Consider the following 12,355-nt stretch of genomic DNA (forward strand, 5'->3'; position numbering starts at 1 on the left):
CAAGGAAGGCGACACACCTGCAGGCTTCCTGGATCTCATCCAACTTGGGCCTTTCCGGGCATGTTGCTTTTTCGTTTTTAAAGAGTTGTAGCATTTGTTTATTTTTCTCTTGTTACTATAGCAGCACTGTCCTCCCATTGTTCATCTAGTTGCTAGAGTGGGCACCAGTAACATCAGTAACATTGTGAGACTTGTTGTTACTGTTTTTTGGCATATCGAATAGGCCACTGGGAGCTTGCCAGGTTCTGCCATGCAGGTGGGATACTCTGGGTAGAAGGCCAGGCTCTCGTGAGGGAGGGACGGAGGAATTGAACCCTGGTCGGCCACATGCAAGGCAAACGCCCTAACCGCTGTGTCATCGCTCCAGCCCCTTACTATAATAGGCTCATATTTGTGACAGGCAATTAAATGTGTTATAGCTATAAAGACCTTCGGATTGTGTCTGGCATGTGTCAAGTACTACGTGTATTTGTATTTGTTAAATAAAATGAGTATTTTTTTCTTTCTGATAAGTCTATCAATTGAGTTAGGAATTCTGGAAGGATTTATGGTTATCAAAAGCCAAAAGCATTATTTGTTTATTTATTTTTTACCTTCTGACCTTTGGGCTTTTTCATGCCTCCATTCGCTAGTTGCTTTGTGTATTCTCAAGATTGTGCTTCATCCCTGTCCATTTTTTCACAGTAGGAAAGTCTGGCAAAGGGACCCACTGCCAGGCCCACTGAACTACCTACGCTCAGTAACCTTTCTTGTTTAACCATTGAAGTTTTAAAAAAAAGTGTTTTTAACTGAAATTTTTGTCATTGGCATTCAGTACTGGATAAATTTTAGAATTTGTTTGTGTAGCTCCTATCTCTAAATCATTTTTTAACAGAAATATATGACCACATAATTAGAAATTCTTACAAAAGCCAAACAAATCTCTACTTTTGCATTCTACCCTAAATTATGTTCTTGGTTTCGTATATGTAGATGTTTGCCTTTTTCTTAAACTTTTCAGTCATGCAGAGAAGGAAATTCCTTTGGGTTTTGCCACAATTAAATTTTTCTATTGAATTTGGTCAGAGTGTGTAGAGATGAAATACGCGTGTCCAAAATTATACTCTTCGAATATATCATGGAAAAAAGTTTTTAATCTAGAATGTTAGACTGAGGTTCAGACCTCAAAATATGGGACTCATAAATTTTATTTGTGGGCAAGACCTATTATAAGCCAATAAACCTACAAATTGAACCAGTGCCAGAGCATATGACTGAAGATCCAAGGACAAGCACTTGCCAAGTGACACCCATCCCCCACTCCACTTAAAGAATCCCAGCTCTCAGAGTGCCAAATGACATCCGTCCTGCACCCACCTCAGGAATCCCCTCTCATGGTGCCAGGTGACACCCTGCTCTGCTCTCCTCCTAACTAACCCAGGCTCTCAGGCCACCCCCTTCCACTGTTCCTTTGTCTTTCCAAGCTCTGAGCTCAGTGGAACAGATGTGCCTCTTCATGAGATTCAGATGTGTTTTTCTAAAAACCCTTTTCTGCCTTCAGGGATACTAAAGGCTGACATACTTTCCACTTTCTTTGCTAGAAAAAAAGACAAGCCTATGAATCCAACCTCATTTGCGATGGCCTGCAGCTCGAAGCAACAAGATCGGTGAGTCTGTCCCCCTCTGACACTGCTTGTCACCCCAGTGCTGGAATGGCATTTCAGACTAGCCACACCTTAGTTGTAGGCTGGGAAGGAAGGGAGTCCCTCAAAACCTGCACTTACGGAATTTCTCTTTGTTTCTGATCAAGGCCTACAGATCAGTTTTTAAAAACAAAATCCAAGAATACATGATTTTTTCTTTTTGAAGAAACTATTTTATTGTCCAAATGATAGTTTGACAAAAGCTAGATGAGGCAAGAGTAGTGAAAATTAAAATTACTTGTATTTTAATTATCCACAACCTTGTAGCCACAACACAACCTTTTCTGCACTATGTTTATATAGAAATATATACAAAATGTTTACAAAGTTTTATACAAAAATATACAACATTTTTATTTAGCATAAAATGTATACATTTTTCTATTTCAGAGGAGTTATTATCTTAGTGATTTAATTTGTTGAGGGCCAGAAAGACATGCTTTGCTTGCAGCCTAACCCCGGTTTGATCCCTGGCCCTTAACACAACCAAGTGTGGCAGAAAAAAAGCCAAAACAAAAACTTGTTATTTTGGTGCTGTGTGAAGGTACTTAGAAGACCATGCTCACCGGTGCTGGTGATGGCGGGGGGTGGGGCTGGTTCTTCACCCCGAGTCTTGGTGGCTGTCAGGGATAGGAAGAACCATGGCCTCACACATGCAACAATTGTGCTCAGATATTTTAAAATTTATTTTCCCCTTAATATATATTAAGTTTCTGTTTGGTTTTTTTTTTGGGGGGTGGTGCTGGGAGGTCATACCTGGTGATGCTCAGGAGTTACTCCTGGCTCTGCACTCAGGGATTACTTGTGGTGGTACTCAGGAACCATATGGGATGTCAGGGATCACATCTGGGTTGGCCAAATGCAAGGCAAATACCCTCCCCACTGGACTGTTGCTCCAGCCCCATTTTTCTGTATCACGATCACGGTCACGGTCCTCCTGTTGTTCATCGATTAGTTCAAGCAGGCCCAGAAACGTCTCCATCATGAGACTTGTTACTGTGTTTTCTGTGTCAGAAGATATAATTCATTGACATCCTTTTAAATGGCCATGTAGGTTTAAGAATTTTGTTTTTTATTGTAGGATTTTTTGCTGACGATAATTTCTTCATAGTTTCAATAATCTTTTTTTAAAAAGTGTATCAAGGTGAATAGTTTTGATTTGCAAAATTATTCATATGTGAGTGTTAGGCGTACTATATCTACTGCCAGTCCCACCACCCGTGTCAACTTCCTTCCATCAGAGTTCCCAGGTTTAAGAATTTTAATAATTGATACAATAACATTGCAATAAATATTGTAGTGTTTCTATTTTTAGTCATTAATTTGGGAGGAGAAATTAATACACAGGGTCTGCACCAGCAGAGCTTGCAGGGCCCGGGGTTACTCTAGTGCTCACAGGACAGCAGGGCTTCAGCCAGTGTTGCTAGGAGGTTGGCACACAAGGGGGTAGGTTGTGTGGTGTGTGGTCCCCCTTCCCCCCCACTTAGCTTTCTCTGTAGGACCTAATGTTGGTTTTTCTTTCTGGAAAATATTAGTCATCTTATGAAAGGGCTGGAGCGATAGCTCAGTGGGTAATGTGTTTGCCTTGAATGCGGCTGACCCAAGTTTGAGTCCCAGCATCCCATATGGTCCCCTGAGCACTGCCAGGAGTTATTCCTGAGTGCAGAGCCAGGAGTAACCCCTGTGCATAGTCGGGTGTGACCCAAAAAGAAAAAAATCAAAACCTTCCAGAAATGAAAGAACCATGAAAAAGCTAAAATTGACAGTGGTTTGCAACTCTTAATTGTTGTTATCTTCACTCTCCAAAGTGTCCTGTATGTTCATGGACATGTTTTTCAGCTGTTAGCAAAATAAGAAAAATCAGTATGTTCTAAAATTGTGAACATACAAGCGGCCCTCTTGGTTTCACAGTTTGTGTTTTCTTTATTCCAATATAGGTTTTAGATGACAAACTCGTATTTGTAAAAGTACATGCCCCGTTCGAAGTGTTGTGTACATATGCAGAGTTAATGCACATCAAATTGCCTCTGAAACCCAACGATCTGAAAACCCGGACCACCTTTGGAAATTTTAATTGGTTTACCAAAGTCCTCCAAGTGGATGAAAGCCTCATCAAGCCTGAGCAAGAGTTTTTCACTGCCCCTTTTGAGAAGAACCGAATAAATGATTTTTATATTAATGATAAGGAGACCTTCTTCAACCCAGCCACCAGGAGCCGCATTGTAAGTCTCCAAAGCCAAACCCCACTGCTGTCTTCGGGGAGGATTTAGGAACTGCTGTTGGATAATTGCCTTGTTGGTTTGGTTGGTGCAGTTTTATTTGACAAAGCCGTAAAAATAAAGTAACAGTTGGAAAAAAGAAAATAACAGAAAGAAATGCCTATAGACTCCTGTTCCAAAAATAAAACAATGGTCAGTTATGTTGCATGAATCACACATTTCTGTTTTGGACTTGCTTTAGGTTTACTTTATCCTTTCGCGGATCAAGTATCAAGTAAGAGATAATATTAAGAAATTTGGGATCAGCAAGCTTGTAAGCTCTGGGATCTACAAGGCAGCTTTCCCTCTCCACGACGTAAGTCAAATGACTTAGATCAAATACAATACCTCGTGTACGTTCTCGTGTTGTCTAGGGAAAGGCTCAGCTTCATCTTAAGTTCTTCTTTGGCAAAATGAAGGTAATAATTACAAAATTATTCATATATTCAAGGCTACAACCAGCTCATTTAGTCTGCTGTGGAATCTCAGGCATAGAGAAGGGTCTTGTGAGTACGTGAGAGAGTGAGTGAGTAAACAGCAGCTCTTCTAGTTAATGTGTAAAGTGGTATAGATACGCAGCTAAAAGTGACCTGGCCAGAATACCTCTGCGGCCACTTTGTAACCAGATAACTTAGTGCAAATCATGTTAGCCTCAACTTCTTCATCACTTAGATGGAGCATAGTAATGATATACAAGTTGGAGCTAGAGAGATAGTATAGTGGATAGGGCACTTGCCTTGCACACATCTGGCCCCGGTTCAATCCCTGGCTTCCCTTATGGTCCTCCAAGCACAACCAGGAGTGATTCCTGAGTTCAGAGCCAAGAGTAACCTCCAGCATCAATGAGTAAGGTCCAAAACCAAACAAACTATATATATAGCATATATATATATATATGTACATATATATATACACACACAGACATATATATGCAAACATACATATATATGCATACATATATATGCACATACATATACAAACACAGATTAGAATTGATAAATAATTTAATTAATCCATGTGAGTGTTTTAAAAGTCCCTGGCCATAAGTAAAGTAAAAATAAAAAGTCCCTGGCACATTGAGAGTACAGTATTATTTTTATAAATCATTACTTTCATAAAATTACCAACTAACTAGAAAAGTATTATTTTAGTTTCATCCAAATACATATTATGCCTTCTCATTTCTTTTTTTTTTTAATCACACAGACTTTATGCTCCCTGAAATATTCTTTTCAGCTGTGCTTAGAATATCATAGGGCTTTGAGGAAGGCATCTGCCAGGGTTAGTGTCACAATGGTAATATGGCAGAGTGTTGACAGTTTTCAAGGTCTGTGTTCTGAAATGACAGCAACTCCTCAACTCAAGAGCACTTGTCTGATAGCTCACATGAAATAAAAATTTTTAATGTGACTGCTTCAGACCCTTAATCATTTCATAAGTTCTGAGAAAGTATATCTAAGCTATTTAAGTAGACTGTACTGAAATATTTACTGTGTTATATTGCACTGTTTTATTGCACTGTTACTTTGTTTCATTCACTATCAATTTATCTCAGTTTCTAAGATCAAAGAAAGCAAAGATTGAGGTTGATACTTGTAACTGGATTACATATGTAGTAGTATCTGTAGTACATTTAGACCATGTAATATTCGTGGATGAACACTATTGAAATACATGGCATAGCATACTATGCCTATACCTATATATTTCAGTGTATACCTGTACACTGAAAATTGCCTGATAATCATTACACGTGCAGAAATGGACAGCAGAGTAAATGGGAATACTGACCAAACGTCTTCAAAAGGTGCATCACATTCCAATCAGAGGATCCTTGATTTTATGTTGCTCCTGAGCACGAATTAGCAGTTAGAGCAGGACATCAACTTTGGGAACACTTGGAAAATACCTATCATAGATATTAATCTGGGATGCCAATGTGCTATAATATTCATTTTACATCTCCCCAGTCCTAGTTCTTTTCCGCTAAAGCCTCATTTAAGTGCAGTGTTCCCAGGCTAAGAAGTGAGCCCAGGTGCTGTTTGGAAGCACCGTAAGCAGAGGTTGAGACCATGTAAGACCAGCCTTCAGAGTCTGGTTCTAATATAGGAGAACAGAAAATTGCAAGTGTCCCCCAAATTTGGAACAGCTGATTTTCTCTACTCACACTCACAGATGGCCCACTTGGGGTTAGTCAGATCTCTGGTTGAGAATTACTAAAATTTGATGATATTTCCATCCCTTCCAGCAAATGTGGGGCCTTTATTTACATGTACAATTGTCTATAGAGTATTGGTACCACATCTAATAAAAGTTGTCCACACATGGTGACGGTGTTGCTCTCTTGCCTTCTTCTGCGTCCCAGTGCAACTTCAGCCATCCATCAGAGGACCCCACATGCCCAAGTGAACGGTACCTTCTGTACAGAGAATGGGCGCATCCCCGAAGCATCTACAAAAAACAGCCCTTGGATCTCATCAGGTATGTTGTAAAGAGCACTTGGGTAGTGCAGTTTCAGGGTAGGAAAGATTTAGGGTTGCCCTCAGGACATGGAAGTGGGACGTTTCTCAGAGGACTGACAACCAGGGACCTTCTCCCAAGTTTGATCCCTGTGTCACTCCCTCCAGCAACACTGGGAGTGACCAAGGAGCAGAGAGCAGCCCCTGAGTATCACTGGGGTTGCCCCCAAACCAAAAATTGAAAAAAAGAATTTTAAGTGGATGAGATAAAATTACTGAAATGCTTAAAATATCATAACTGCTTCACACACACCTAAGTCTAAATTTCTTTCCATGCTCCTGATTCACTTTTAACCCTGTACTCATAATTTTCTTTCTCTTTTGCCCTGGTTGTATTTTCTCAATAACCATATATTAGCTACTCCAATGGGCTGGAGCAATAGCACAGCGGTAGGGTGTTTGCCTTGCATGCAGCCAACATGGCCGAACCCGAGTTCGATTCCTCCGCCCCTCTCGAGAGCCCAGCAAGCTACCGAGAGTATCTCGCCCACACGGTAGAGCCTGGCAAACTCCCCGTGACATATTCGATATGCCAAACACAGTAACAACAAAGTCTCCAATGGAGACGTTACTGGGCCCGCTCGAGCAAATCGATGATCAACGGGAGGGCCTATACCTGAATAACTTCTTTGAAATTCTTAAAATGCTAGCTCTTTTTACTATATAAGCCTTAGTCCAGTAACCTACTTAAAGGCATTTCTTATCTCACTCCTGCACCCCAACTCATTACATTTATTTTCTTCATTTCAACAAAAAAACTTACTTATTTGATTTCTTTTAAAATCGGTGTTTTGATGTTGCGTGAAATGAGTTAGGAGAGGCTCCGGCATGGAAAGGTTTGTCTTCTTTTGTGGGGTATTAAAAAAACATAATTTGGTACACGGATAGTAGAAACAAGGGCCAGGTGGATTGGTCCACAGTTTGAAGCCTGCCTCAAGTGCTGGGGCCAAGGCAGTTGGGATAGAGAAGGGTCCACTACGACAAGGCTAGTTGGAAACGATCACTCTGGATAAGAACTGTGTGCTGAAAGTAGGTAAAGGAACAAATATGATAACCTCCCAGTACCTGTATTGCAAACCATAATGCCCAGAAGGGGGGAGGGTAGGGGAAGAGAGAGAGAGAGTGAGAGAGCACCTGCCATAGAGACAGGCTGGTGGGGGTAAGGGGTGATAGGACGGAAACGGGGGAAATTGGGTGGTGGGAAATGTACGCTGGTGGAGGGATGAGTGTTGGAACATTGTAGACTGAAACTCAGTCATGAACAGCTCTGTAACTGTTTGGCCCAAGTTTGATCCCTGAGCACCACCTGGACTATTCCCTGAGCACTACCAGGTGTGGTCAAAACCCAAAGAAGAAAAGATAGGAGAATAAAAGGGAAGGAAGAAAGGAAAGCAAGAGAAAGCAAAGAAAGCGAGCAGGAGGAAGTGGGATGGAGTACATTATTGGTTAGGGTTTCTTCTGGGGGGGGAGGTTTTTTTTTCTTTTTTTTTTTTTAGGCTGCGTGTTTGTTTCTTATTTGGGCTATACCCTGCCGTACTCAGGGCTTACTCCTACTCTCTACCCAGGGATCACTCCTGGTGAACTCAAAGAACCGTATGGTTCTGGGCATTGAGTTCTGGCCAGCGTACTGTAAGGCTGGCACCCTACATGCTGTACTATTGTCCTGCCCCCCTCCCCTCCATTACTTTTCAAAACTAACCCCAGCTGTGGCTTCTAAAAGATGAAAAATTAAATTAAAAAATTACTAGTCATTATTAGTATTGATTTCCTTCCTTCCCATTACTTGGAGTTGCATTCTGTTTTCCTGTTGGAAATTTCCTGGATCGGAGAAAGTACGTAACCAGGGTGCTCATGTACATTTTTATGTATATTTAGAATAATTTATTTAAAATGGTGTAAATGTGCCAGTCCTTACAGAGAATGATATGGATACTTCATTTGTTCTATAGTAGCATTTTTGTTTCCTCTATTTTAATTTATTCTGCTCCAAAGGGTTGACCTATGGTCAACGCTTCTATCATATGTCTAATACATTTTTTTTTTGAGGGGGGAACCACCCAGTAATGCACAGGGCTTATTCTTGTCTCTGTGCTCAGGGATCGCTCCTGGATATGCACAGGGGACGATGTGTGATACCAAAGATCGAACCCATGTTGGCCTCTTGCAAGCCAAGCACCTTACCTACAGTACTATCACTCCAGTCCCTAGTATTTATTTTGTAGTAGAAGTTTGGGTCTTTCATGAGAGTGGATGTTTTAAGTGTGAGTCGAGCCAAGGGTTTAAGCTTCCAGTCTTTATTTAACGTCAGAAACTAATATTACAAGGAAGCTGCAGAGGATTGCTTCCTAAATCTGATCCCTGTCCTTCAGGAAATACTACGGAGAGAAGATTGGCATCTATTTCGCTTGGCTGGGCTATTACACTAAGATGCTCTTCTTCGCAGCCATAGTAGGAGTGGCTTGCTTTCTCTACGGATATCTCAATCAAAATAACTGTACCTGGAGGTAAGCTCGGTTTATTTCTCAGTATCATCCCAAAAAGTTGGAGTAGAACATCTCAGTGAAAGAAGACTCATTGCAGACCACTTCCTGCTTTAGATGATATGTCACCCTTTCTCTATCTCTGAGTTTTAAACAAAATGGAAAAAGTTTTCCTTATATAATTTAGCCCAGTCTTGTCGACAGTACAACAGTAATATCGCCTCTCAGAAACACTCCACTATTTTAAGACAATGCTTTGCTTGAAAAAGGAAAAAAAGGATGGAGAATTTTTCTTGAACTTCTGGCCCCAAGAGGAATGCTCTACTCAGCCCTGTGCATATGGGCCAAGAGTAGCTCTGATTTCTTTAGGGTTTTATTTGACAGAATGTGGAAGATTGGTGTTTTGTGTTTTCAGAAATGACTTCTCATTATTTATTAAGGAAAATATGTATTTTAAAACTCAAGTAAACAGTACTTGTTTTTAAAATAATTTTTCTTAACTAACCCTCGCAATGTTTGGGCAGGGTTGGGGGCATAATGGTGAACTAGTTTGTGAGGTTAGAATTCAAATACCAGCTGCACTGTCCAAAAGGAAGTATACATGGGGTCCAGAAATCTCTGCTTTTACTCACTATTCTGAATTGTGTGTTATTTCTCTGCTTTGAGTAGTTTCAGAAAGAGCCATTTTCTCTTGACCATCTGTCTGTATCTAGGCCTAATAGATTGAAATCTCTGGGTACCAGCAATGAGCTGTTGACTAACTTTCTAGCACCAAACATAGCATCCTGCCTCTTTTTTTTTTGGATAACACCCGGCAATGCACAGGGGTTGCTCCTGGCTCTGCAATTAGGAATTACCCTTGGCGGTGCTCAGGGGACCATATGGGATGCTAGGAATCGAACCCAGGTCAGCCGCGTGCAAGGCAAACGCCCTACCCACTGTGCTATCACTCCAGCCCCTTTTGTGTGTCTTTTTATCCTGGTTGCCGAATGTTCGTTCCATTTAGCTGAGTTTGTCTTTGGGTTGTTTTTTTTTTTATCATATTGTTTATTCTTCTAGCTAAAAATGAAAAGTTATCTCTAAAATAGACTCTCACGAGGTATACTTTGCATTTTTATGAAGTAATTCGTATATTTCCTTTCACACAAATCAATATAGAGAAAACTGGGACATAGTCCCTAAGTTCAAACTATTTGGGCTTTATTATATATAGCACAGCGGGTAGAGCGTTCGCCTTACAAGCGGCCAACATGGCCGACCTGAGTTCGATTCCTCCGCCCCTCTCGAGAGCCCGGCAAGCTACCAAGAGTATTCGATATGCCAGACACAGTAACAACAAAGTCTCCAATGGAGACGTTACTGGGCCCGCTCGAGCAAATCGACGAATCAACAGGAGGGCCTTTACCATTACCTTACCTTACCTTACTAAATATTTAAAATACAGCATTTAAAGTATTTTCAATTAATTTTATTATATCTTATACTACATTAATTGAAAAATGCTACAGATTGTGTTTATGTACAAGGACTATAAAAAATTCCTAACTTTTTTATTCCTCATATATTTGGCAATATAAAGTTAATAACATTTGCTTCTCGCAGTGGGGTAAGTGCTTGCCAGTCCAGGTTGAATCCAGTGCATTTTATAGAGTATTCTGAACAATAGTAGGACTGACCTTGCTCACAGTTTAGGGGAAATCCTAGAGCATAGCCAGGGGTAGCCCACCCACCTCAATTTTTTAATGAATTAAAAGTTTACTTCTATTCCTATTTTATCAAGTTCAGTTTAGGGACCAGGGTTACAAGATCCTGGCTTCAATTCCTGACATTGCAAAATGAACCCAAGTGGTACCCAGAATCCTCTTTCCTCCCTTCTCCCACTCCTGCTGATGAGAACAGCAGTGTTGAGAGTGTTTACTTGGGGCTTGGGCTGATTTTTGTGCATACTTGGCAGTGCTCAGGGACTACTCTTGGTAGTGCTCATGGAACCATAAATGGTGCCAGGGAGCCAACCATGCAAGACAAGCACCTTAACCTTTGTATTACTTCTCCAGCCCAGGTTTTTTTTTTTTTTAAAAAATATGCATGGATGTTGAATATTATCATGCTTATAGAAAGGAAATACTATCATTAAGATTTTTTTAATTGAACTCTATTTTTCTTTTAGCAAAGAAGTTTGTGATCCTGAGATTGGTGGCAAGATAATAATGTGTCCACAGTGTGATGTTCTTTGTCCATTCTGGAAACTCAATATTACTTGTGAATCCTCAAAGGTAATTTCTTTTTATTCCAAATACATGCAACCAATGAAAGATTTTTTTCTTTAGAGAATTTCAGTACAACATAAAAATTAATTTTCCTCCTGAGGAGTTCTGAAAGGTAGAGGTGGAATACATGTTTATTCCTCGTTATTTGTATATATGGGCTGAGCGATAGCATAGCCACAGGGCATTTGCCTTGCACGCAGCCAGCCCGGCTGAGCCGGGTTCGATTCCTCCGCCCCTCTCGGAGGGCCTGGCAAGCTACCGAGAGTATCTCGCCCGCACGGCAAAGCCTGGCAAGCTCCTCGTGGCGTATTCGATATGCCAAACACAGTAACAACAAGTCTCAAAATGGAGACATTACTGGGCCCGCTCGAGCAAATTGATGAACAACGGGAGGACAGTGAGTGATTTGTATATGTGTTGGGGCAGCAGAGAGCTTCTCTCCTGTGGTGCTCAAAAGTCCCAGGGCTCTTCTCTACTATTCATCAACAGCCAGGCTATAGATTCAGCGGGAGGGTCTGAGGATATGGTTCTGTGAGAGTCACTGGCATGGAGAAGTCACTCAAACCACCCCAATGGTGCTTTGGGACTTCCAGGAATGTATCCTGTGATGCTCAGGTCAGGGGGTCTCCAAGGTTGTACCCCGCAATGCTTAGGCCCAGGTGGTGCCTTGGATTCAATCAGGGTAGCAAGATAAGAGCCTTCACCCTTATTCCATCTCTTTGGTTTCTTCTTTTATAACTAATCAGAGATCAGAAATATCCTGGAGGTGAGAAATGATGGAATTGAAATTTGCAGAGTCTTTCCAGTAATCAAAGCAGAAATCTTAAACCAGTTTGCCTCATAAATATTATTTAATAAATTGACTTTTATTTATTTATTTATTGGTTTGGGGAGCATACCCAGTAGTGTTCAGGGCTTATTCTCGATTCTGTGCTCAGAGCTTACTCCTGGCTCTGCTCCGGGATAACTCCTGGCAGGCTTGGGGGACCATATGGGATTCCAGGGATTGAACCCCAGTCAGCTGTGTGCAAGATAAGTTCCCTACTCATGGTAGTATCTTGTCAGGCCTCAAGTGTATTATTATTTTAGATATCTTTTGTGTGTTTGCTTTTGTGTTATACCAGTAGCACTGAGAGGTTACTACTCCCA

General features: G+C 41.0%; 1 protein-coding gene across 2 annotated transcripts in view; it reads left to right on the plus strand.

Moving 5' to 3' along the window:
- The window catches only part of ANO6 (anoctamin 6), a 202,971-nt gene that overhangs the window by 135,177 nt on the left and 55,439 nt on the right, over nt 1-12,355 (plus strand). For both annotated transcript variants that reach the window (XM_056117899.1, XM_056117898.1), the window contains 6 exons: nt 1,581-1,646; nt 3,620-3,904; nt 4,143-4,256; nt 6,306-6,421; nt 8,829-8,963; nt 11,107-11,212. In XM_056117899.1, the coding sequence (XP_055973874.1) occupies nt 1,581-1,646; nt 3,620-3,904; nt 4,143-4,256; nt 6,306-6,421; nt 8,829-8,963; nt 11,107-11,212 (822 nt within the window). The remainder of the gene's footprint in view (nt 1-1,580; nt 1,647-3,619; nt 3,905-4,142; nt 4,257-6,305; nt 6,422-8,828; nt 8,964-11,106; nt 11,213-12,355) is intronic.

The sequence above is a fragment of the Sorex fumeus genome, unplaced genomic scaffold, assembly GCF_029834395.1.
Source record: "Sorex fumeus unplaced genomic scaffold, SorFum_2.1 ptg000036l, whole genome shotgun sequence".
Taxonomy (NCBI): Eukaryota; Metazoa; Chordata; class Mammalia; order Eulipotyphla; family Soricidae; genus Sorex; species Sorex fumeus.